Genomic DNA, 27,477 nt, shown 5'->3' with positions numbered 1-27,477 from the left:
TACTCAAGTAGGAGTACTGTTACTTTAGAGCAGGGGTCACCAACCTTTTTGAAAGCAAGAGCTACTTCTTGGGTAGTGATTAATGCGAAGGGCTACCAGTTTGATACACACTTCAATAAATTGCCAGAAATAGCCAATTTGCTCAATTTACCTTTAACTCTATGTTATTATTAATAATTAATGATATTTACACTTAATTGAACGGTTTAGAAGAGGAGAAAACACGAAAAAAAATGACAATTAAATTTTGAAATATAGGTTATCTTCAATTTCGACTCTTTAAAATTAAAAATTCAACCGAAAAAAAAAGAAGAGAAAAACTAGCTAATTCGAATCTTTTTGAAAAAAATTTAAAAAACAATTTATGGAACATAATTAGTCATTTTTCCTGATTAAAATTAATTTTAGAATTTTGATGACATGTTTTAAATAGGTTAAAATCCAATCTGCACTTTGTTAGAATATATAACAAATTGGACCAAGCTATATTTCTAACAAAGACAAATCATTATTTCTTCTAGATTTTCCAGAACAAAAATGTAAAAAAAAAAAAATTCAAAAGACTTTGAAATAAGATTTAAATTTGATTCTACAGATTTTCTAGATTTGCCAGAATAATTTTTTTGAATTTTAATCATAATAAGTTTGAAGAAATATTTCACAAATATTCTTCGTGGCAAAAACAGAAGCTAAAATGAAGAATTAAATTATAATGTATTTATTATTCTTTACGATAAAAAAAATAAATTTACTTGAACATTGATTTAAATTGTCAGGAAAGACGAGGAAGGAATTTAAAAGGTAAAAAGGTATATGTGCTTAAAAATCCTAAAATCATTTTTAAGGTTGTATTTTTTCTCTAAAATTGTCTTTCTGAAAGTTATAAGAAGCAAAGTAAAAAAATGAATGAATTTATTTAAACAAGTGAAGACCAAGTCTTTAAAATATTTTCTTGGATTTTCAAATTCTATTTGAGTTTTGTCTCTCTTAGAATTAAAAATGTCGGGCAAAGCGAGACCAGCTTGCTAGTAAATAAATAAAATTTAAAAAATAGAGGCAGCTCACTGGTAAGTGCTGCTATTTGAGCTATTTTTAGAACAGGCCGGCGGGCTACTCATCTGGTCCTTACGGGCTACCTGGTGCCCGCGGGCACCGCGTTGGTGACCCCTGCTTTAGAGATGTATTACTCAAGTAAAAGTAAGGAGTAGTCACCCAAATATTTACTTGAGTACAAGTAAAAAGTATAGTGTGAAAATACTACTCAAGTACTGAGTAACTGATGAGTAACCTGTTCGTTTAATGATGACGGCAACAAATAATGCACAAAAACATCAAAATAGCAATGAGCAAATTCAGAGCCAGGAATATCTCTTTGTTAGAATAATTGTATCTAAGTTATCACAAAACTTTGCGTTGCCATGAGTTCCCGGCGAGAAGACAAAAGCTGTCTTTGAACCTACCAAGAAGGCGGCTTGTAAAACTCCACTGTGTAGGATGGGAAGCAACATGAAGGTGTTCTGTTTCTTTGATGTATTGTAATCAACAGAAAGATATTGTCTTGACCCGAGAACTACGAAGAGGAAGCAGGACCCGGCTCCCCTACAGAGACCTTTTCTATGAACTGTTTTACGACCTTTTCTTTGAACTGTTTTACGACCTTTTCTTTGAACTGCTTTACGACCTTTTCTTTGAACTGTTTTACGACCTTTTCTTTTAACTGTTTTACGACCTTTTCTTTGAACTGTTTCACGACCTTTTCTTTGAACTGTTTGTAATCAAAGGCGATGGCTGTTTGCGACCCCCCTCCCTTAGAAACAGCTGTTGCCATGTAATCAGGGAAAGTCCAAATCTTACACAATCTTTCGCCAGAGCGTGGTGAGACTTTACAAAGAGTACAGTCCAGACGTCTCTCCTCAAGTGAGCCAAATTTAATTCTGTCTGTTTAATTCCTTGCTTCTTGTCTTGCTTAATAGACGTCATCAGTGTTTGAACCTGACATTCTTAATCCCCTTAATGACAGTACAATACGCACACATTTGATTGGTAAATCATAGTGTAACAACCTGGAATTACACATTATGTGTGGTGTGTTGGAGTTGTCCGACTTTTTGGGTGGCTGTAAACGCATCACCGGCCAAGTGCCTTATGCGCATGTGTTGGCGCAAGTGAGAAAGAGCGAGTGGCTGCTGTTGATATGGTTTTGGTCTGGTTTGTACAGCAGAAAATGACCAGTTTTGCTACATAGAAACTTTTTTACCAATGTTTCGGTCATGTATTTATGGCCAACAAAGAGTTTTGCTCAATAAAGTGATCGATGCAATTCATGTCGTCTCGACAGACGTTACAATAATCGAACAGTGATGACGGAAACTTTTTTCTCTGTTGTGACCGTCAGTTACATTGAAAATCGTTGTGCGCTTGTTTTTAGATTACAGTAGATTGTCCAAACTTTTTCACTGGGGGGCCGAATTGGGACGAAAGTCAGCTGCATGCAAAGTAACTATATGTATAAATATGATTGAATATTATTATAATAATATAATGGATATATCATTAATAATTATTATAATTGGTTATTAAGAGTATGTGAAGATTCAATGCTTACCTTGTTTACTTCTGTGACAACCTCCTTAAAGTTGTTTAATCAATCAGAAATATCAAGCAGCTAAAATGTGCCAAACATGGATAAGTGTGGAGAGTGTTTTGCATTTTCCTCATCATTCCTTGTAATTAGGGATGTCCGATAATGGCTTTTTGCCGATATCCGATATTCCGATATTGTCCAAGTCTTTAATTACCGATACCGATATCAACCGATACCGATATCAACCGATATATGCAGTCGTGGAATTAACACATTATTATGCCTAATTTGGACCACCAGGTATGGTGAAGATAAGGTACTTTTTTTAAAAATTAGTAAAATAAGATAAATAAATTAAAAACATTTTCTTGAATAAAAAAGAAAGTACAACAATATAAAAACAGTTACATAGAAACTAATAATGAATGAAAATTAGTAAAATTAACTGTTAAAGGTTAGTACTATTAGTGGAGCAGCAGCACGCACAATCATGTATGCTTACGGACTGTATCCTTTGCAGACTGTATTGATATATATTGATATATAATGTAGGAAGCAGAATATTAATAACAGAAAGAAACAACCCTTTTGTGTGAATGAGTGTAAATGGGGGAGGGAGGTTTTTTTGGGTTGGTGCACTAATTGTAAGTGTATCTTGTGTTTTTTATGTTGATTTAATTAAAAAAAAAACAAATAAAAAAAAACGATACCGATAATAAAAAAAACGATACCGATAATTTCCGATATTACATTTTAACGCATATATCGGCCGATAATATCGGCAGGCCGATATTATCGGACATCTCTACTTGTAATGGATTTAAAAGTGTGTAGTTTTGATTTTTTTCATGCTGATTGGATGTTTTTTATAATATCCACAAAGTTCAATGAGTAGGATGTGGTCTGTGTGACCATGTTTGTTGATTTTTTTGTGCTGGTTGAATTTTACTTTCTGCATCATGACTAGGGTAGGTTGTTTTGGGTTGGGTCATTGTGCACAAAGTCACATTGATGTACAATTATTTGCCATTGACTTGAGTTACTTACGTTGGCTACCACAAGGTGACAAAATGCTATAAATGTCTGTAATGATAATGTCAATAAGGGATTTTTAATCAGTGCTATGTTGAAATTGTTACTAATATTGATACTGTTGTTGATAATATTCATTTTTGTTTCACTACTTTTAGATTGTTCTGTGTCATGTTTGTGTGTCCTCTCAATTGCTCTGTTTATTGCTATTCTGAATGTTGCTGGGTCGGGTTTGGTTTTGGAAGTGGATTGCATTATTATGGTATTGCTGTGTTTTGTTTAGAGATGTCCGATAATATCGGCCGGCCGATATTATCGGCTGATAAATGCTTTAAAATGTAATATCGGAAATTATCGGTATCGGTTTTTTTATTATCTGTATCGGTTTTTTTTATTGTTTTTTTTTAATTAAATCAACATAAAAAACACAAGATACACTTACAATTAGTGCACCAACCCAAAAAACCTCCCTCCCCCATTTACACTCATTCACACAAAAGGGTTGTTTCCTTCTGTTATTAATATTCTGCTTCCTACATTATATATCAATATATATCAATACAGTCTGCAAGGGATACAGTCCGTAAGCACACATGATTGTGCGTGCTGCTGCTCCACTAATAGTACTAACCTTTAACAGTTAATTTTACTCATTTTCATTAATTACTAGTTTCTATGTAACTGATTTTATATTGTTTCACTTTCTTTTTTATTCAAGAAAATGTTTTTAATTTATGTATCTTATTTTATTTTATTAATTTTTAAAAAAAAGGACCTAATCTTCACCATACCTGGTTGTCCAAATTAGGCATAATAATGTGTTAATTCCACAACTGTATATATCAGTATCGGTATCGGTAATTAAAGAGTTGGACAATATCGGAATATCGGATATCGGCAAAAAGCCATTATCGGACATCCCTAGTTTTGTTTTGTTGGATTGATTAATAAAAATAAAAAAACTTTGTATATTATATGGCCAAATTTCTTATTGGAGCGCCAAATTGAAGACGCAAACGGGCCATAGTTTGGACACCCGGGTTCTGCATGTTTAAGAGTGAAGTTAAATGTGCAATTTGTGGGGGGAATTTTCTAAATAAAAAAAGAAGCGTGACCCAAACTTTGTCAACAGGACAAAAAAAAACGGGCAGTTCAAATTGTGTGGCAAACGGAGTGAAATGCTGCACCTGTGTTCTGTGGTGTTGGCTCGACTTTGACTCAGCATGTTGAGTCCTGTAACCGCCAGACTTTGGACAGGACTGAGAGCAGCTTGGGGAACTCCGCCTCTGCGCCCGCTGACGCCGACTGCAGGAGCGTTTTGGCGGAAAGAGCCGGCGGGGAATTTGCTGGACACCAGCACAAGGAAGGATAACACGTTGGTCAGCTTGACAGAAATATTTCTATTTAAGTTAGAAAGTGCATTTCACCTGAAGTCCCAATGGGATGCGGCGGCATCTCGCTGGGCTGACGAGCAGACGTCAGTCTGGCTTATAGACAGCAGGTGGGAGAGGCAGAGGCTGCTGGGAGATAAACGCTGCTGTAGCAACAAGCCCAACAGGACGCCACCTAGGAAATCAATAGTTTTCAATAACATCGGGTGCAAGTTCTATGATTAACGACATTCCTACATAATATTAGGGCTTTTCTAGTGTTTTTATTTAATTTTTTCTATTTTTATATTGACTTTTTTTTTTTTTTTTTATACACTGTAGCACTTTGAGGTTGTTTGCTCAATGTAAAGTGCTTTTACAAATAAAATCCATTATTATTATTATTATTATCAAAATAAACAACTCTGATCAAGTTGTATGTTACTTTAAAGAAAACTGGTTTTGTTTAATTAAATTCCAGCCGAAGATTTAATAAAGTCAAATACAAATAAGGCAAAAATAATACTGGATCAGGGGCCGTACTTATCAAGCTTCTTAGAGTGCCATTTTACACTTAAGTCCTGAGAATTTGCGAAATTTAGTCCTACTCTCAAACTTAAGAATAAAAGCTTTTTATCAACGTTCTTAAGTCTAAGAATCACTCCTACTCTCCACGATATTTAAGAGACCTTCAGAGGTGTCTTAAGTGGTTAGGAGTTGCCAGCAGGGGATGGCACTGAGGCGAGAGAGACGTGCGCGGACGTTCAGGGAACGGAACAATGTTTTGTTTTTTTTTGATGACGAGCAGCTGATCAAACGGTATCGTTTGGACAGAGCGGATATTATTTTTGTCACAGATTTAATACTTTTCGATTCCTTGTTGATTTCTGCATGTGTCTGCAGTGGGCTAGTATATATAGAGCCACCCACACCAGTTTCAAATTAGTTGCCTAATTAATGAATTGGAAAGAAAATGTTATGACAGTAGCGTATGTGTGTGGCCGTGAGGTGAGTGACGTCAGTGAGTGTGTGGGCGATAGAAGAGAGGGAGCGGTAGCGTGAGTGCCGGCGGGGACTAGTTTGTTTTGTATTATTTTGTAGTTTATTGTCAAAATATACACTCCCATTGTCCACTTAAATATTTCCAAGATATTTCTTTATTCTTAGACAACGGATTCCCTTCCGTGATTGGTCATTTCTATGGACACAGAAATGACGTCACCTAAAATTGCGTTTACGGCACATAGTAATGTCGTAATTCAGCTCTGAGTGTGACACTTAAGATTCAGTCCTACACTTCGCTGAAAGTGTGAGTAAGACGCTTGATAACTAACTTTTAAGTGCAGCTTTCAGCGAAGAATTTATTTACTCTTAAGTCAACTCTTAGCAGACTTCTTAGGAGTAATTCTAAGAAGCTTGATAAGTACGGCCCCAGATTTATATAGCGCTTTTCTACACACTAGACCAGGGGTGTCAAACTCATTTTACCTCAGGGGCCACACGGAGGAAAATATGTTCCTAAGTGGGCCGGACTGGTCAAATCACGGCATGATAACTTAAAGGCCTACTGAAAGCCACTACTAGCGACCACGCAGTCTGATAGTTTATATATCAATGATGAAATCTTAACATTGCAACACATGCCAATACGGCCGGGTTAACTTATAAAGTGACATTTTAAAATTCCCGCCACACTTCCGGTTGAAAAACTCCTTTGGATATGATTTATGCGCGTGACGTCACAAAATCCACGGAAGTGGTTGGACCCCATCGACCCGATACAAAAACCTCTTGTTTTCTTCGACAAAATTCCACAGTATTCTGGACGTCTGTGTTGGTGAATCTTTTGCAATTTGTTTAATGAACAATGGAGGCTGCAAAGAAGAACGTTGTAGGTGGGATCGATCGGTGTATTAGCGGCTAAGTACAATACTTACAGCAACACAACAAGGACTACTTACTACGCCTAGCCGATGCTTGCCGCCAAACCCACGGATGAAGTCCTTCGTCGCGCCGTCGATCGCTGGAACGCAGGTGAGCACGGGTGTTGATGGGAAGATGAGGGCTGGCTGGCGTAGGTGGAGCGCTAATGTTTTTAGCATAGTTCTGTGAGGTCCGGTTGCTAAGTTGCTAAATTAGCCTTAGCGTCGTTAGCAACAGCATTGTTAAGCCTTACCAGGCTGAGAATTTTTAACCGTGTAGTTACATGTCCATGGTTTAATAGTATTGTTGATCTTCTGTCTATCCTTCCAGTCAGGGGTTTATTTATTTTGTTTCTATCTTCATTTGAGCACGATGCTATCACGTTAGCTCAGTAGCTAAGTGTGTCACCGATGTATTGTCGTGGAGATAAAAGTCACTTTAAATGTCCATTTCGTGTGCTCGACTCTCATTTTCAAGAGGATATAGTATCCGAGGTGGTTTAAAATACAAATCTGTGATCTACAATAGAAAAAGGAGAGAGTGTGGAATCCAATGAGCCAGCTTGTACCTAAGTTACGGTCAGAGCGAAAAAAGATACGTCCATCACTGCCTCTCTAGTCATTCACTGTAACGTTCCTCATCTACGAATCTTTCATCCTCGCTCAAATTAATGGGGTAATCGTCGCTTTCTCGGTCCGAATCTCTCTCGCTCCATTGTAAACAAAGGAAAATTGTGAGGAATACTAGCTCCTGTGACGTCACGCTACTTCCGCTACAGGCAAGGCTTTTTTTTTTATCAGCGAGCAAAAGTTGCGAACTTTCTCTACTAAATCCTTTCAGCAAAAATATGGCAATATCGCGAAATGATCAAGTATGACACATAGTATGGATCTGCTATTCCCGTTTAAATAAATAAAAATTCATTTCAGTAGGCCTTTAAAAATAAAGACAAGTGTCATTAAATAGTTGTCCAACTTTTGTTTCAGAAATGAAATTAGAAAAAATGGTCCGAAATGTGTTTTTTTGATTTTCATTTCAGAATGGGAAATAGAATAAACGGAAGGTACATGGTACAAGGTATGTTTTAGTCATTACATTCTCTTCAAGAATGGGAAATAAAAACAAAAAAACGGATGGTTTATTTAAATTTTATTTTGAAAAATTTAAAATGGAAAAACAAGGCTTTTTTTTGCAGTGTCAAAATGCAAAAAATGAATCTTTAAAAAAAAAAAAACGGGTTTATTTTAATTTCATATTTAATATAACAAAAATGAAAAAAAAATCGTAAGCAGAAACATTAAAAAAAACAAACTCCGACACAGACTACTATTTTCATACATAAAAAACATGTTGAGCAATGATCATTTAGTTTTTCTGACGCAGGAAACAAGACCACGCTGCTTTTTGCATGTCTGCTGACTGGTGATTTTCATTTTTGTTACATGATACATCAAATGAAAATAAACAGGTTTTTTTAGATTTCGTTATTGCACTTTGAAAAAGATGAAAGATTTGGTTTTTAATTTTAGTTTTTGTGTTTCAAAATAAAATTCAACTAAACCACACTGCAAAAAGTGAAATCTAAGTAAGATGAAATATGTCAAATAAGGGTGATATTTGCTTATTTTCTGTCTGATAAGATCATTCTTCTCACTAAGCAGATTTTACGTTAGAGTGTTTTACTTGTTTTAAGTGTTTTGGTCCTAAATGATCTCAGTAAGATATTACAGCTTGTTGCTGAGATTTGATGAGCTATATTGAGTAAAACATGCTTGAAACTAGAATATCAACTGTTGCAAAGCTGTGTCATCAACACTCACAAGTATAAAACTATTTTTTAAAGTAATAATTTCTTACTTCAAGCATGAAAAAAAAATCATGAAGCCGAGCGCATATCATTATGTCAAGATAATGGCACTAGCATTTACTTCATTTAAGAATATTTTTCAACATATTGAGAAAAAAGGTCTCATTTTTATTTTCTACCAAAAAAAGTGCACTTGTTATTAGTGAGAATATACTTATTTTAAGCTATTTTTTTTTTTTTTTTCTTGTTTTTGAACACTGACTTTTTGCAGTGCAATGTTTGTCAATTCCCATTCATGAAAAGGAAACCAAAACATACAATGAATAACATATAACTCACTCACCTTGATGGTGCTGGTGTGCAGGTCTGACGGCCTGGAATGGGTCAGGACTGACTACTTCCTGTGTGTCAGTTGATCTCACGCACGATGGCGGTCGGTCTGCTGGAACACAGTTGCAATAAAAAAAAAAAAAAAACATGAATGGCGGTGGGTTTCAAACTCCCAAGGCCTTGACGTCACGCCACTCACCATCCCGATGTGCCTTGCTCGTCTTGGCGGGGGCTTTGACCGGCGTGTTTCTGGATGGGACCTGAGCCGTGAACATTTCCTTGGTGATGAAACCGTGGCCTGTTGGAGAGGAGGAGCCGCTGCCACCCAGCTGGCCAAGGCCATTGAGCAATTTGGGGCTGAGCAGAGCGAGACGACGCTTTTATCAGCACAACTCTAGTAAACTAAAGACAGTGGAACCTCAAATTTTGATTAGCTAAATAGCTGGACAAAATTATTTTTACACTTGTATGACAGTACCGTCATTTCAGTACTATAAGCTGCTACTTTTTTATTTTAAAACATTTTTTTTCCCCGCTGTTGGCCATGATGCAAATAGTTTTGAAATCAAGCAATAACATTGAAAGGGTGTGTTTGTGTTATGGCGCCCTCTTTTGGATGAGTTTGCTCACTGCAGGTCCTGCTGTGCCCTTCTGTTTGGAGCTTTAAACCTAAATACAAGCGCTGTCCCGTCTTCTAATAATAATAATAATAATAATAGTTGTAAAAAGCATTTTCCATTGAGCAAACAACCTCAAAGTGCTACAGTGTGTTAAAGGCCTACTGAAAGCCACTACTAGCGACCACGCAGTCTGATAGTTTATATATCAATGATGAAATCTTAACATTGCAACACATGCCAATACGGCCGGGTTAACTTATAAAGTGACATTTTAAATTTCCCGGGAAATATCCGGCTGAAACGTCGCGGTATGATGACGTATGCGCGTGACGAAGTCAGTTTAACGGAAGTTATGGTACCCCGTAGAATCCTATACAAAAAGCTCTGTTTTCATTTCATAATTCCACAGTATTCTGGACATCTTTTGCAATTTGTTTAATGAACAATGAAGGCTGCAAAGAAGACAGTTGTAGGTGGGATCGGTGTATTAGCAGCGGACTACAGCAACACAACCAGGAGGACTTTGTTGGAGAGCAGACGCGCTAGCCGCCGACCTCACCTTGACTTCCTACGTCTCCGGGCCGCCAAACGCATCGGGTGAAGTCCTTCGTCCTTCTGCCGATCGCTGGAACGCAGGTGAGCACGGGTGTTGATGAGCAGATGAGGGCTGGCTGGCGTAGGTGGAGAGCTAATGTTTTTAGCATAGCTCTGTGCGGTCCGGTTGCTAAGTTAGCTTCAATGGCGTCGTTAGCACGGCATTGTTAACCTTCGCCAGCCTGGAAAGCATTAATCGTGTATTTACATGTCCACGGTTTAATAGTATTGTTGATTTTCTATCTATCCTTCCAGTCAGGGGTTATTTTTTTTGTTTCTATATGCAGTTAAAGCACGATGCTATCACATTAGCTCGTAGCTAAGGCATTTCGCCGATGTATTGTCGTGGAGATAAAAGGCACCGAATGTCCATTTCGCGTTCTCGACTCTCATTTTCAAGAGGATATAGTATCCCAGGTGGTTTAAAATACAAATCCGTGATCCACAATAGAAAAAGGAGAGAGTGTGGAATCCAATGAGCCAGCTTGTACCTAAGTTACGGTCAGAGCGAAAAAAGATACGTCCATCACTGCCTCTCAAGTCCTTCACTGTAACGTTCCTCATCTACGAATCTTTCATCCTCGCTCAAATTAATGGGGTAATCGTCACTTTCTCGGTCCGAATCTCTCTCGCTCCATTGTAAACAACGGGGAATTGTGAGGAATACTAGCTCCTGTGACGTCACGCTACTTCCGCTACAGGCAAGGCTTTTTTTTATCAGCGAGCAAAAGTTAGGAACTTTATCGTCGATTTTCTCTACTAAATCCTTTCAGCAAAAATATATGGCAATATCGCGAAATGATCAAGTATGACACAGAATGGATCTGCTATTCCCGTTTAAATTTTAAAAAATCATTTCAGTAGGCCTTTAAAAAAATAAAATAAAATAAAAAGATAATACAAATAAATACAAATAAAATCTAGAACTAGCACGCATATATCTAAAAAAAAAAAGGCTTTTTTAAAAAGAAGGGTTTTTAAGCCTTTTTTTTAAAAGCATCCACAGTCTGTGGTGCCCTCAGGTGGTCAGGGAGAGCGTTCCACAGACTGGGAGCGGCGGAGCAGAAAGCCCGGTCCCCCATTGTCCTTAGCTAGTCCTCCATAACGTTTCTGCTCGTATAGATCCTTCATTCATCACTCCAAGCAACGTTTGTACGTTTTTACAATATAACTAAAACAATTCTTACTTACTAAACCGTCCCACGTCTGCAGGAGTGTTTTCATGCACATTTGAACGTGCAATAGTAATGTAATCAAGCTAGCGTCGTTAGCATTAGCTAATATGCTAACACGTTTACAAGTGTCTGTGTTAGTATTCATAACTTACAATGGCGTTCTTTTTGTGCTGTTTTAGTTTCGTAAGTGCACCGAAACGTCGTTGTGTAGTTACTCACCTTTTTCTAGGCAGGGGAGACGCAACCTTGTTTCGCTCAGTGCTCAGCAGTTTGCTCTTCATCTCGTTGATCTCCGATTCTTTGAACTGCAGCTCCGTCCGCAGCGACTGAACCTGCACGCAAACATTAGCCGGGCGCCCGTCCTGAGGCTCACGTGTGCTCGCTCGCTTGCCTTCTTGTTGAGTTCCTTCTCCCGCTCGCTCTGCTCCCGCTGCTTCTGCGCCTCCAGGAGGACAACGTTCTGTCTCAGGACCTCCTTCTCCTGCTGCACCCCTCTCAGGGAGTCCCTCAGGACCCGGATCTCCCCGGTTTTCAAGACTGTCTCCTCCTCCAGCTGCCAAAAATGACATAACAAACACGGTTGTGTTAGACCAGGGGTCACCAACCTTTTCGAAAGCAAGAGCTACTTCTTGGGTAGTGATTAATGCGAAGGTCTACCAGTTTGATACACACTTCAATAAATTGCCAGAAATAGCCAATTTGCTCAATTTACCTTTAACTCTATGTTATTATTAATAATTAATGATATTTACACTTAATTGAACGGTTTAAAAGAGGAGAAAACACAAAAAAAATGACAATTAAATTTTGAAACATAGTTTATCTTCCATTTCGACTCTTTAAAATTCAAAATTCAACCGAAAAAAAGAAGAGAAAAACTAGCTAATTCGAATCTTTTTGAAAAAATTAAAAAAAGAATTTATGGAACATCATTAGTAATTTTTCCTGATTAAGATTAATTTTAGAATTTTGATGACATGTTTTAAATAGGTTAAAATCCAATCTGCACTTTGTTAGAATATAGAACAAATTGGACCAAGCTATATTTCTAACAAAGACAAATCATTATTTCTTCCAGAACAAAAATTTTAAAAAAAATTCAAAAGACCTTGAAATAACATTTAAATTTGATTCTACAGATTTTCTAGATTTGCCAGAATAAATGTTTATAATTTTATTCATAATAAGTTTGAAGAAATATTTCACAAATATTCTTCGTCAAAAAAACAGAAGCTAAAATGAAGAATTAAATTAAAATGTATTTATTATTCTTTACAATAAAAAAAAAAAATTTACTTGAACATTGATTTAAATTGTCAGGAAAAAAGAGGAAGGAATTTAAAAGGTAAAAAGGTATATGTGTTTAAAAATCCTAAAATCATTTTTAAGGTTGTATTTTTTCTCTAAAATTGTCTTTCTGAAAGTTATAAGAAGCAAAGTAAAAAAATTAATGAATTTATATAAACAAGTGAAGACCAAGTCTTTAAAATATTTTCTTGGATTTTCTAATTCTATTTGAGTTTTGTCTCTCTTAGAATTAAAAATGTCGGGCAAAGCGAGACCAGCTTGCTAGTAAATAAATACCATTTTAAAAATAGAGGCAGCTCACTGGTAAGTGCTGCTATTTGAGCTACTTTTAGAACAGGCCATCGGGCTACTCATCTGGTCCTTACGGGCTACCTGGTGCCCGCGGGCACCGCGTTGGTGACCCCTGTGTTAGAATAATGGTTTCGAAGTTGTCACAAAAACTTTGTGTTACATTGAGTGCCTGGTGAGAAGCAAAAGTTGTCTTTGCAGGGTTTCCCACACATTCATTTATTTGTGGCGGCCCGCCACGAAAGAATTACGTCCGCCACAAATAAAATAAAAAATAAAAAATAATAATAATAATAATTTTATTTTTTTTTTTTGATTTTTTTTTGTCCTCTCCAGCTTCTCAGGCAAATCATATAGTTGATGTAGATGCCCATATAGGCTGTTCAGATTTACTTTACAAAAGAGAAGTGTAGGATACTTCTCTTGTTGCCTTATTTGTATTTGACTTTATTAATAGTATTTATATTAGAAACACAACATGTGTATATAACAAAGGGTGCAAAGTCTGCAGGCAGTAGGAAACACGTGGTTAAGTGTAGGGAGTAAAACTGATGGCAGTCTAAAGTTCAAGATTTTTGGAGCTCTTTGTTCAGTGGATCAGATGTTTGATGAAGCTCTGTGTCTATCTACCACCACTACTGTTTTCTGTTTATTTGTTACTGACCGTGGCAGGACACCTCTGCCTCTGTTTCACTTTATGTTGCTGGTAAATAATATGGTTGTAGTAGTAGGCTAAAGTTAAATTATTTAGTATGCACTAATTAAAAGGGCAGAGCTTTGAGACATTTTAGCTTTCATATTTTATAAGATATATTTTTTGTAAGAACCACAATTAATAAATATATTTCAGTGAATAACTTATTGTTCAAATCTGTATATAAATATGTACATAAAGTGTTGTAATTATATTGTAAAATGGATGGATGGACGTTTAAAACAAAACTGTTATTATTAATTAGTAAGTATACATTTTTTGAGCCTTTTTAGAGAAAATCAAATCATTGTAGTAAATTATGCAAATTACTCGATGATGTCATGGTGACCACGCCCATGGCCACGCCCCCACCGCATCAGGTATCTTGGCAGTTTATGGGAAACACTGCTACATAAAACTGATGGCAGTCTAAAGTTCAAGATTTTTGGAGCTCTTTGTTCAGTGGATCAGATGTTTGATGAAGCTCTGTGTCCATCTACCACCACTACTGTGTTCTGTTTATTTGTTACTGACTGTGGCAGGACACCTCTGCCTCTGTTTCACTTTATGTTGCTGGTAAATAATATGGTGGTAGTAGTAGGCTAAAGTTAAATTATTTAGTATGCACTAATTAAAAGGGCAGAGCTTTGAGACATTTTAGCTTTTATATTTTATAAGATATATTTTTTGTAAGAACCACAATTAATAAATAAGAATAACTTATTGTTCAAATCTGTATATAAATATGTACATAAAGTGTTGTAATTATAGTGTAAAATGGATGGATGGACGTTTAAAACAAAATTGTTATTATTAATTATTAATTAATAATTTTTAACATGTAAAGCGACTTTGGGTACTTAGAAAAGCGCTACATAAATCCCAGGTATTATTATTATTATTATTATTAATTAGTAAGTATACATTTTTTGAGCCTTTTTAGAGAAAATCAAATCATTGTAGTAAATTATGCAAATGACTCGATGATGTCATGGTGACCACGCCCATAGCCACTCCCCCACCGCCACAGGTATCTAGGCAGTTTATGGGAAACACTGCTTTGGAACCTACCAAGAGTAAAGCTCGTAAAACTCCACTGTGTAGGGGGGGAAGCAACATGAAGGTGTTCTGTTTTCTTTCATGTATTGTAATCAAACAGAAAGATATTGTCTGACCCAAGCACTACAAAAGCGAAGAGGAAGCAGGACCAGACTCCCCTCCAGGCAACCTCTTTTTGAACTGTTTTACGAACCTCTTTTTGGACTCTTTTACGACCTTTTCTGTGAACTGTTTACGACCTTTGTCCTTTAGAAACGCTATGGCCATGGGGTTAGGGAAGGTCCAAATAAATGGCGTGCAAGAGGGTGCAGAATGTCCACGTTTCTCCTCACTGAGCCAAATTGAATTCTGCCTCTGTTGGATTCTTTGCTTCTTGTCTTGTTTAATAGATGTCATCAGTGTTTGAACCTGACAGTTGTTATTCAGGGTTTTTTTTTCCCACATTGATTTTTAAAAATGTTCATATTCAGAACTAAAACAAGAGCAAGCTGAACCAATTTTTAAAGGGAGAACTGCACCTTTTGCGGGTAGAAAACACATTTCTTTCTCTTTTACATGCATTCTAAAAACTGAAAAACTGCTCATACGAGGCGGCTAACAATGCAGGTAACGTGATTTATCCAGTCCGCCTATGTAGCCCTCTTAAAAACATCACAAAACCACCAACAATGCTCCTCTTACATGCCATGACCTGCATATTAACAGGCAACATTGTTCTTGTAAGAGCTAACACTGAGGAACTACTTTTCTGGCATCATGACACATGCTCTGCCGACCACAGGCGAGTAGCCAGCTACAAACTCTCAGCACCTGAGACAGTAGAATTAACTGGACGCAGTGAGCCCTCTTTTTTAGTAACAGCAATTAGGAGGAAGAAAATATGATTACAAAGCCAAATGTCCCGTTGAAGGAACGTTGTCGATGGGCAATATGAGCCCACCAACATGGACGATGACAACAAAAAAAAGACTAAAACATTTGACTTAGTTTTTCCAACTAGGAAAAAAAAAACGCACTTAAAGATGTTCTACATTTATTTTTAGCTTACAGAAATTAGTCCATTTTATTGTTTTGTTTGTTTATTTAAGATAGTTATTTACCTTCCAAATACAGTAGATTGTTAAACAATTATACAGTAATGAGAAATAAAAGTTTATATCCTTTTAAATGGTTACTTGCATTATCATTATATATATAATGTTTACATTATAAACACTGTATAGTTTTTATCGGTTATTTCTTCAGTTTAAGAGCATGATGTAGACCAGGGGTCACCAACGCGGTGCCCGCGGGCACCAGGTAGCCCGTAAGGACCAGATGAGTAGCCCGCTGGCCTGTTCTAAAAATAGCTCAAATAGCAGCACTTACCAGTGAGCTGCCTCTATTTTTTAAATTGTATTTATTTACTAGCAAGCTGGTCTCGCTTTGCCCGACATTTTTAATTCTAAGAGAGACAAAACTCAAATACAATTTGAAAATCCAAGAAAATATTTTAAAGACTTGGTCTTCACTTGTTCAAATAAATTCATTAATTATTTTACTTTGCTTCTTATAACTTTCAGAAAGACAATTTTAGAGAAAAAAATACAACCTTAAAAATGATTTTAGGATTTTTAAACACATACCTTTTTACCTTTTAAATTCCTTCCTCTTATTTCCTGACAATTTAAATCAATGTTCAAGTAATTTTTTTTTTTTATTGTAAAGAATAATAAATACATTTTTTAATTTAATTCTTCATTTTAGCTTCTGTTTTGTCGACGAAGAATATTTGTGAAATATTTCTTCAAACTTATTATGATTAAAATTCAAAAAAATGATTCTGGCAAATCTAGAAAATCTGTAGAATCAAATTTAAATCGTATTTCAAAGTCTTTTGAATTTATTTTAAAATTCTTGTTCTGGAAAATCTAGAAGAAATAATGATTTGTCTTTGTTAAAAATATAGCTTGGTCCAATTTGTTCTATATTCTAACAAAGTGTAGATTGGATTTTAACCTATTTAAAACATGTCATCAAAATTCTAAAATTAATCTTAATCAGGAAAAATTACTAATGATGTTCCATAAATTCTTTTTTTAAGTTTTTCTCTTCTTTCTTTCGGTTGAATTTTGAATTTTAAAGAGTCGAAATTGAAGATAAACTATGTTTCAAAATTTAATTGTCATTTTTTTTTCGTGTTTTCTCCTCTTTTAAACCGTTCAATTAAGTGTAAATATCATTCATTATTATTAATAATAACATAGAGTTAAAGGTAAATTGAGCAAATTGGCTATTTCTGGCAATTTATTGAAGTGTGTATCAAACTGGTAGCCCTTCGCATTAATCACTACCCAAGAAGTAGCTCTTGCTTTCAAAAAGGTTGGTGACCCCTGATCTAGACAAAAGCTCTGAGTCTGTCTGCATAAAGCAAAATATTTTTTTAATTATTGCACATTGTTCTAATGCACAGGCGTCAAACTCAAGGCTCGGGGGCCAAAATTGGCCCGCCACGTCATTTTATGTGGCCCGCGAACACCTAGGAAAATATGCGTCAAAGTATCTTTTCTTACTAATAGTTACTTTCATTTTGACAAGAAAAAATATATGTACCGCATTAAATTGCATACTTTTTATGCTTTATTATTATCCAATATCCAAACATTTTGTCTTGTTAAAACAAAAATAAATACTTCAATATCTACTTTCAAAGCAAATTATCCATCAAATTGTACGCTGTAAAAAGGACAACGGATTTTACGGTAAATTGAAAATAACTCTACGTCAGTTTTTACTGTAAAATTCTGCCGACTAAACTGACTTTTTTTTTTTACTGTAAAATCTGCGGTTTAACGATGTATTACTGTAAATGTTAAAACGCTACCACAGGTTGTTTTTTTTTTTAATGGTAAAAAACTGGCAGCTCGGTTGCCAAAAATAAAAAGAACAATGGCACAGTTTTTCCATAAATTGTACCGTAAAATTGTGGCAACTAAGCTGCCAGTATTTTACTGTAAAAAACAATGGGTACTGTTTGTCCATTTAGGGTTTTAAAAAAGGCTTAAAAACCCTTCTTTTTTTTCTTGTTTAGATATATGCATACTAGTTGTAGCTATTAGGCTGTTCTAGTTTTTAATTTTTATTATCTTTTTATTTTTGTTAATACACTATAGCACTTTGAGGTTGTTTACTCAATATTAAGTGCTTTTTACAAATAAAATCTATTATTATTATTATTTACCGTAATATATTGTAGAATAAATCTGTATATTTTACAGTAAAAAAATGGCAAGTCATTTCCCACTTTTTTTTACAGTGTGTACATAAAAAATATATGATAAAATGCCTAAACAAATTTACCAACGGCCCTCTGAGGGCATCCATACCTGCGATGTGTGGCCCTCAGTGAAAGCGAGTTTGACACCCCAGTTCTAACGTGTGGCACCTTGAGACATTAATATGTTGACTGACAGTCTAAAAGTAACATGTCTTTCTTCACTTGCTATTTTTGCAGTTTTATGTATTTATATGTATAAAATATTTTAAAAAATCACAAATCGAATTGCAGTCTTGAGAGAGATACATTGCAATTAGGGTTATTTTTTTACTGAAATCGTGCAGCCCTGATTGCTAGGAAGCATGTTTTATCTGAGGAGTGAAGTTTCATTTGAATTCAGCAGCTCAAAACCCAGTGAGAGTGGACATTCTACGTCACTAGGGGTGTAACGGTACACAAAAATTTCGGTTTAGAGGTCACGGTTCGGTTCATTTTCGGTACAGTAAGAAAACAACAAAATATACATTTTTGGGTTATTTATTTACCAAATTTGCAAAATCTTCCACCAAAAATATTTTTCTTAGTGTAATATTTGATGTGAAGTAATGGGAACCTTGGATAGGTCAATAATTCATAATAACATTGATTTTGATTCAATATTATGTTTTGAGCAATGACAGTTTGAAAGAAAAAAAAACAGCTTTGTTTTATTAGTCAACATGGCAACTTTTTCTAAATGACATTTAACCTTTAAGCTTTTTTATTTCACTTTTGTTATGTTTTTGTTTATTTGAATAGTATTTTTAGAATGTACCGTGGGCCTTTAAAACATTAGCTGTGGGCCACAAATGGCCTCCGGGGCACACTTTTGACACCCCTGCTATAGATAATAAAAAATGTAAATTAAATGTGATAAATCTATGGATAAAAAGCAGCGCCTGGCAACTCAAGCCCGTTTATCATAACTCTCTCTCTCTCTCTCTGTCTCTACCCCTCCCTCACTAATGCTGCTGTTTGTTTTGTTTTTAACCCCTTCTTAACCCTGAACGTACATTGAAAATACACGCAACCCTAACTCAAAATGCCGGACATTTGAGGCATTTAAGAAACTCCGCCCTGACAGCTCCGCAAAAGAGGACATGTCCGGTGAAAAGAGGACGTATGGTCAGTCTATCCTAGCCCGTTAGCTGCTAGCATGCCGTGTGTTGTGCCTCGGTGTGCGTTGTTTACACAACGTGCGTTACGCCACTTAATATGTCCGTGTGGAAACTCGTTCGGTACACCTCCGAACCGAACCGAAACCCCCGCACCAAAACTAGAGCTGTCCGATATATGCGTTGAAATGTAATATCGGAAATCATCGGTATCGGTTTTTTTATTATCAGTATCGTTTTTTGTTTTTTTTTTATTATTAAATCAACATAAAAAACACAAGATACACTTACATTTAGTGCACCAACCCAAAAAACCTCCCTCCCCCATTTACACTCATTCACACAAAAGTGTTGTTTCCTTCTGTTATTAATATTCTGCTTCCTACATTATATATCAATATATATCAATACAGTCTGCAAGGGATACAGTCCGTAAGCACACATGATTGTGCGTGCTGCTGCTCCACTAATAGTACTAACCTTTAACAGTTAATTTTACTAATTTTCATTAATTACTAGTTTCTATGTAACTGTTTTTATATTGTTTTACTTTCTTTTTTATTCAAGAAAATGTTTTTAATTAATTTATCTTATTTTATTTTATTAATTTTTTTAAAAAGGACCTTATCTTCACCATACCTGGTTGTCCAAATTAGGCATAATAATGTGTTAATTCCACGACTGCATATATCGGTTGATATCGGTATCGGTTGATATCGGTATCGGTTGATATCGGTATCGCTAATTAAAGAGTTGGACAATATCGGAATATCGGATATCGGCAAAAAGCCATTATCGGACATCCCTAATTTTGATTCAATATTATGTTTTGAGCAATGACAGTTTGAAAGAAAAAAAAACAGCTTTGTTTTATTAGTCAACATTGCAACTTTTTCTAAATGACATTTAACCTTTAAGCTTTTTTATTTCACTTTTGTTATGTTTTTGTTTATTTGAATAGTATATTTAGAATGTACCGTGGGCCTTTAAAACATTAGCTGTGGGCCGCAAATGGCCTCCGGGGCACACTTTTGACACCCCTGCTATAGATAATAAAAAATTTAAATTTAATCTGATAAATCTATGGATAAAAAGCAGAGCCTGGCAACTCAAGCGCGTTTATCATAACTCTCTCTCTCTCTCTCTCTGCCCCTCCCTCACCAATGCTGCTGATTGTTTTGTTTTTAACCCCTTCTTAACCCTGAACGTACATTGAAAATACACGCAACCCTAACTCAAAATGCCGGACATTTGAGGCATTTATGAAACCTTTAAGAGGACGTATGGTCAGTCTATCCTAGCCCGTTAGCTGCTAGCATGCCGTGTGTTGTGCCTCGGTGTGCATTGTTTACACCAGTCTTTTTCAACCACTGTGCCGCGGCACACTAGTGTGCCGTGAGATACAGTCTGGTGTGCCGTGGGAGATTATCTAATTTCACCTATTTGGGTTAAAAATATTTTTTGCAAACCAGTAATTATAATCCGCAAATGATGTGTTGTTGTTAAGTGTCGGTGCTGTCTAGAGCCCGGCAGAGTAACCGTGTAATACTCTTCCATATCAGTAAGTGGCAGCCGGTAGCTAATTGCTTTGTAGATGTCTGAAACAGCGGGAGGCAGTGTGAAGGTAAAAAGGTATCTAATGCTTAAACCAAAAATAAACAGAAAGTGAGTGCACCTAAGAAAAGGCATTGAAGCTTAGGGAAGGCTACGCAGAACGAAACTAAAACTGAACTGGCTACAAAGTAAACAAAAACAGAATGCTGGACGACAGCAAAGACTTACTGCGGAGCAAAGACGGCGTCCACAATGTACATCCGAACATGACATGACAATCAACAATGTCCCCACAAAGAAGGATACAAACAACTGAAATTGTCTTGATTGCTAAAACAAAGTAGATGCGGGAAATATCGCTCAAAGGAAGACATGAAACTGCTACAGGAAAATACCAAAAAAAGAGAAAAAGCCACCAAAAATCGGAGCGCAAGACATGAACTAAACAGCAAAAAACTCCAAATAAGTCCAATAAGATGTGACAGGTGGTGACAGTACACCTACTTTGAGACAAGAGCTATAGTCATGCATGCTTGGTTATGCTTTAAAGTCATATCCAACAGTTGCGATGACTTTTTACTGTTAACTGAGTTCGTTTTTTAATGATTTCTGCTGGTGGTGTGCCTCCGGATGTTTTCAATGCAAAAAATGTGCCTTGGCTCAAAAAAGGTTGAAAAACACTGGTTTACACAACGTGCGTTACTCTACTTGACATGTCCGTGTGGAAACTCGTTCGGTACACCTCCGAACCGAACCGAAACCCCCGCACCGAAACGGTTCAATACAAATACACGTACCGTTACACCCCTATACGTCACGGTTTCTTATTTGAAACTTTTAGCGTGTAGCAACAACCGTGAAATGAATGCGCCCCGGAAATACCTTTAGTAATGCTTAAAATGAGCCAAATACTGTAAATATTACATGTTATCAGGAAAGTGCCTGTTACTAGATTCCATATACTTACAGCATGTATATACAAACCCCGTTTCCATAGGAGTTGGGAAATTGTATTAGATGTAAATATAAACGGAATACAATGATTTGCAAATCCTTTTCAAGCCATATTCAGTTGAATATGCTACAAAGACAACATATTTGATGTTCAAACTCATAAACATTCTTTTTTTTGCAAATAATCATTTACTTTAGAATTTGATGGCAGCAACATGTGACAAAGAAGTTGGGAAAGGTGGCAATAAATACTGATAAAGTTGAGGAATGCTCATCAAACACTTATTTGGAACATCCCACAGGTGAGCAGGCAAATTGGGAACAGGTGGGTGCCATGATTGAGTATAAAAGTAGATTCCATGAAATGCTCAGTCGTTCACAAACAAGGATGGGGCGAGGGTCACCACTTTGTCAACAAATGCCTGAGCAAATTGTTGAACAGTTTAAGAACAACCTTTCTCAAGCAGCTATTGCAAGGAATTTAGGGATTTCACCATCTACACTCCGTAATATCATCAAAGGGTTCAGAGAATGTGGAGAAATCACTGCACGTAAGCAGCTAAGCCCGTGACCTTCCATCCCTCAGGCTGTACTGCATCGACAAGCCACATCAGTGTGTAAAGGATATCACCACATGGGCTCAGGAACACTTCAGAAACCCACTGTCAGTAACTACAGTTGGTCGCTACATCTGTAAGTGCAAGTTAAAACTCTCCTATGCAAGGTGAAAACCGTTTATCAACAACACCCAGAAACGCCGTCGGCTTCGCTGGGCCGGAGCTCATCTAAGATGGACTGATGCAAAGTGGAAAAGTGTTCTGTGGTCTGACGAGTCCACATTTCAAATTGTTTTTGGAAACTGTGGACGTCGTGTCCTCCGGTCCAAACAGGAAAAGAACCATACGGATTGTTCTAGGCGCAAAGTGTAAAAGGCAGCATGTGTGATGGTATGGGGGTGTATTAGTGGCCAAGACATGGGTAACTTACACATCTGTGAAGGCACCATTAATGCTGAAAGGTACATACAGCTTTTGGAGCAACATATGTTACCATCCAAGCAACGTTACCATGGACGCCCCTGCTTATTTCAGCAAGACAATGCTGTTACATCAACGTGGCTTCATAGTAAAAGAGTGCGGGTACTAGACTGGCCTGCCTGTAGTCCAGACCTGTCTCCCATTGAAAATGTGTGAAGCCTAAAATAGCACAAGGGAGACCCCCGGACTGTTGAACAACTTAATCTGTACATCAAGCAAGAATGGGAAAGAATTCCACTTCAAAAATGTGTCTCCTCAGTTCCCAAACCTTTACTGAGTGTTGTTAAAAGGAAAGGCCATGTAACACAGTGGTGAACATGCCCTTTCCCAACTACTTTGGCACGTGTTGCAGCCATGAAATTCTAAGTTCATTATTATTTGCCAAAAAAAAAATAAAGTTTATGAGTTTGAACATCAAATATGTTGTCTTTGTAGTGCATTCAACTGAATATGGCTTGAAAAGGATTTGCAAATCATTGTATTCCGTTTATATTTACATCTAACACCATTTCCCAACTTATATGGAAACGGGGTTTGTAAAACTGTAGTTTAAAAAAAAAAAGGGTTTTAGAACACCCATTACCTGCATTGTTAGCTGCCTCTTACTAGCAGTTGTTTAATATTTAGTATGCAAACAAAAGTGTTGTTGTCTCAAATAAGGATTGTGGATGATGGGTAATATCCCCCAAAAAGTGCAGTTCCCCAAAGGTGCGTGGGACTTTGACACAGAGCAAAAAGTACAGCAAGCTGTTGTTTTATTATTTGAGAGTGTTATGAGTAGCCAGATTGTGTTGCTATTATAGTTTTAGTGTTGCTTGGTTCCGTGTGAGCATGGCTCACCTTCCTCTTGAGCTCTGCATGCTGAGCCACCAGCAGGCTGTAGGGGTTCTCGCCGTCTGGCCCAAACTGCTGCTGCCTGCTTTCTGACAAACAACACAGGAACACAACATATCTTTGAAAATAACCAACATTAATTTAATCTAACATTGGAAGTCCCTGTGTGGAGTTTGCATGTTCATTCCATGCATGTTTGGCAAAGGTTCTCATTGTAACGGCTGCGTCCAGAGAGTCGCTTTTTTTCAAATGAATACAAATCACGCACGCGGGTAATAATCTGTGATTAATTATGCATTTGATTGAAAAAAACAATCATTTGACAACACTAATATACATGTATAATCACTAGAGCTGTGAATCTTTGGGCACCACACGATTCGATTCGATTCTTGGGGGTCACAATTCCATTCAGAATCGATTTTCATTCAAAAACAATCTAAATTCAAAGTCAATACTTTCTAATAACAATGGGTGCCAGTTCTATGATTAACTACATTCCTCTGTAATAAAGACAAACAGTTGTGATACATTTCTGTATTAATTAAAAGAAAACTGGTTTTGTTGAATAAAATGATTCCCAAACATTCAATAAATAAATAAATCAAATAAATAAAGTCAAATACAAATAAGGCAACAAGAGAAATATCCAACACTTCTCTTTTCTAAAGTAAATCTGTACAAGATATAGATCATCTACATCAGGGGTGTCAAAGTCAAATGGACGGAGGGCCAAATAAAAAATTTAGCTACAAGCCGAGGGCCGGACTGTTCGAATGTTCATTGAAAAATTTTTAAATGACGCATATAGTCTAGTGAACCTAATTGAACCTACTGAAAACCTAACAAATATATTCCAATATGATCAGATAAATAAAGCAATATTTTCTTATGGCTCTGTCAGTAATCTTTAATTTTCAACAGACACAAAAGACAAATTTCCTTTATATAAAAATCCCCATAACATGAACATTAAATGAAAGAAACCGGTATTCAAGGCACCATCAGTAGCCTATATTTTCTATTTTAGCAAAAGTGGGCTAAATTTACTTCAAAGAAAAAAACAATAATAGCAATTTTCTATCATCCACTCAACTGAAATATTTTTAAAATATAATTAAATTGAAATACAATAAAATAAAGTGCAAAAATCTATAAATCAAAAACAACACTTTGTTTAAGGAGAAGTAACATGCAGTGAAAACAAATATTAAACTTTAACTTTTAAACTTGAATTGAGTAAAAACTCTAAATATGTGATTGCACAGTAATGTTCACATTAAACCCCCCTCCTCCCTCCGTGGGAGGGAGGCGAGTTGGGTGCCCGAAACCCCCCGCTGGTTTCGGCCCGCCCCTTGGCGCGCGTGGCACGGCGGGCTCCGCGACCCGACGGCCGCGCGTAGGGGTCAAACGCAGAAGTCTCAGGGCCTCGTGGTGAGGGGGTGGCCTGCGGGTTTCGGCCCGCTTGACCCCCCCGCTCCGCTTGGCGCGCGCGGCACATGACGGGTTCCGCCACCGACGCTCGGGCTGCAGCCCGACGGTGGTGCGGGCCCGGCGGTGACGCGCGGTTTGGGGAAACAAAGCAGAAGTCTCAGGGCCTCGGGGCCGGGTTTCGGCCCGCCCCCTTGGCGCGCGTGGCACGGCGGGCTCCGCGACTGACGGCCGGGCTGCAGCCCTTCGGCCGGCAGGCGCGTCCCGGCGGGCCGCTCGCCCCCTTTCGGAACCTTGGACCGGCATCCGCTTGGTGCGTGTAAAAGATCTGCGGTCTAAAAAAAAAAAAAAAAAAAAAAAAAAAAAAAAAAAAAAAAAAAGATCTGCGGTCTGCGGGCCGGTTCTAATAATAAATCAAGATCATCCCAAGGGCCGTAAAAAACCTTCTCGCGGGCCGGATATGGCCCGCGGGCCTTGACTCTGACATATGTGATCTACATCAACTACCGTAATTTCCGGACTATAAGCCGCTACTTTTTCCCCTCGTTCTGGTCCCTGCGGCTTATACAAGGGTGCGGCTTATTTACGGCCTGTTCTTCTCCGACACCGACGAAGAGGATTTCGGTGGTTTTAGTACGCAGGAGGAAGACGATGACACAATGATTAAAGACTGACTTTTCATATACCGGTAGGCTGGTTATTTTGATAACGTACAGGCGAGCACTTTGTATTACTTTGCAGCGTTGTATTATTTGTACTCTGCACGAATGCTGTTCACCATGTCAAAGATGTGAAAGTTTGATTGAATGATTGAAAGATTTATTGTTAATAAATGGGACGCTTTGCGTTCCCAAACAGTCATCTCTGTCCCGACAATCCCCTCCGTGGTAGCAGGAACCCCTATATACTACGCTAATTACACATCAAAACCCTGCGGCTTATAGTCGGGTGCGGCTTATATATGGAGCAATCTGTATTTTCCCCTAAATTTAGCTGGTGCGGCTTATAGTCCGGAAATTACGGTGTGTATGTATATATATATATATATATATATATATATATGTATACATATATGTATATATATGTATTGATTGATTGATTGAGACTTTTATTAGTAGGTTGCACAGTGAAGTACATATTCCGTACAATTGACCACTAAATGGTAACACCCGAATAAGTTTTTCAACTTGTTTAAGTCGGGGTCCACTTAAATTGATTCATGATACAGATATATACTATCATATATACTATCATCATAATACAGTCATCACACAAGATAATCACATTGAATTATTTACATTATTTACAATCAGGAGTGTGGAGGGGGGGTGGGGTGGGGGGGTGCGGATATGGACATCAAGTAGTGGACATAGAGAGAGAGAGAGAGAGAGAGAGATCAGAAGGCATAAGAAAAAGAATCTGCATTTGATTGTTTACATTTGATTATTAGCAATCCGGGGAGGGTGTTAGTTTAGGGTTGTAGCTGCCTGGAGGTGAACTTTTATAGCGGTTTTGAAGGAGGATAGAGATGCCCTTTCTTTTATACCTGTTGGGAGCGCATTCCACATTGATGTGGCATAGAAAGAGAATGAGTTAAGACCTTTGTTAGTTCGGAATCTGGGTTTAACGTGGTTAGTGGAGCACCCCCTGGTGTTGTGGTTATGGCGGTCATTTACGTTAAGGAAGTAGTTTGACATGTACTTCGGTATCAGGGAGGTGTAGCGGATTTTATAGACTAGGCTCAGTGCAAGTTGTTTAACTCTGTCCTCCACCTTGAGCCAGCCCACTTTAGAGAAGTGGGTAGGAGTGAGGTGGGATCTGGGGTGGAGGTCTAGAAGTAACCTGACTAGCTTGTTCTGAGATGTTTGGAGTTTAGATTTGAGGGTTTTGGAGGTGCTAGGGTACCAGGAGGTGCATGCGTAATCGAAAAAGGGTTGAACGAGAGTTCCCGCCAGAATCCTCAAGGTGCTTTTGTTGACCAGAGAGGAAATTCTGTAGAGAAATCTCGTTCGTTGGTTAACCTTTTTGATTACCTTGGTTGCCATTTTATCACAGGAAAGGTTAGCCTCTAGAATGGAACCTAGGTAGGTGACCTCATCTTTCCTGGTGATGACACTGTCACCTACTTTTATGGTGAAGTGATTGACTCTCTTAAGTTTGATGTGGGACCCAAACAGGATGGATTCTGTTTTACCCAAGTGGATGGATAGCTTGTTGTCAGCGAGCCAGGTGCAGGTTCTACAGAGCTCAGCACTGAGGATTTTCTCCACCTGTGACTTGTCCTTGCCGGATACCAGCAGGGCAGAGTCATCCGCAAACAAAAACAATTCACAGTCACATGCCGATGACATGTCGTTTATGTATATTAGGAACAGTAAAGGTCCCAATATACTGCCTTGGGGGACTCCACAGCTCACCGAGAGGGGGGGGGACACGGTGCCGTTCACCTCTACCACCTGCTCCCTCCCCTCCA

At 37.5% G+C, this 27,477-nt stretch overlaps 1 protein-coding gene across 2 annotated transcripts in view; it reads right to left on the bottom strand.

Annotated features, from left to right (window-relative positions):
* atrip (ATR interacting protein) overlaps positions 1-27,477 on the bottom strand; it is a 68,126-nt gene that overhangs the window by 25,471 nt on the left and 15,178 nt on the right. Inside the window, exons 3-9 of one of the 2 annotated variants that reach the window (XM_062037603.1) lie at positions 23,580-23,662; positions 11,827-11,988; positions 11,655-11,767; positions 9,246-9,403; positions 9,060-9,158; positions 5,044-5,182; positions 4,804-4,962 (exon numbers count right to left, since the gene is read on the bottom strand). In XM_062037603.1, coding sequence (XP_061893587.1) covers positions 4,804-4,962; positions 5,044-5,182; positions 9,060-9,158; positions 9,246-9,403; positions 11,655-11,767; positions 11,827-11,988; positions 23,580-23,662 — 913 coding nt within the window. The remainder of the gene's footprint in view (positions 1-4,803; positions 4,963-5,043; positions 5,183-9,059; positions 9,159-9,245; positions 9,404-11,654; positions 11,768-11,826; positions 11,989-23,579; positions 23,663-27,477) is intronic. The other variant, XM_062037604.1, reaches the window with a different exon arrangement.

This window comes from Entelurus aequoreus, linkage group LG26 (assembly GCF_033978785.1).
Source record: "Entelurus aequoreus isolate RoL-2023_Sb linkage group LG26, RoL_Eaeq_v1.1, whole genome shotgun sequence".
Classification (NCBI taxonomy): Eukaryota; Metazoa; Chordata; class Actinopteri; order Syngnathiformes; family Syngnathidae; genus Entelurus; species Entelurus aequoreus.
Note: the sequence above shows the minus strand (reverse complement) of the source record. Positions and strands in the feature narration are given on the sequence as shown.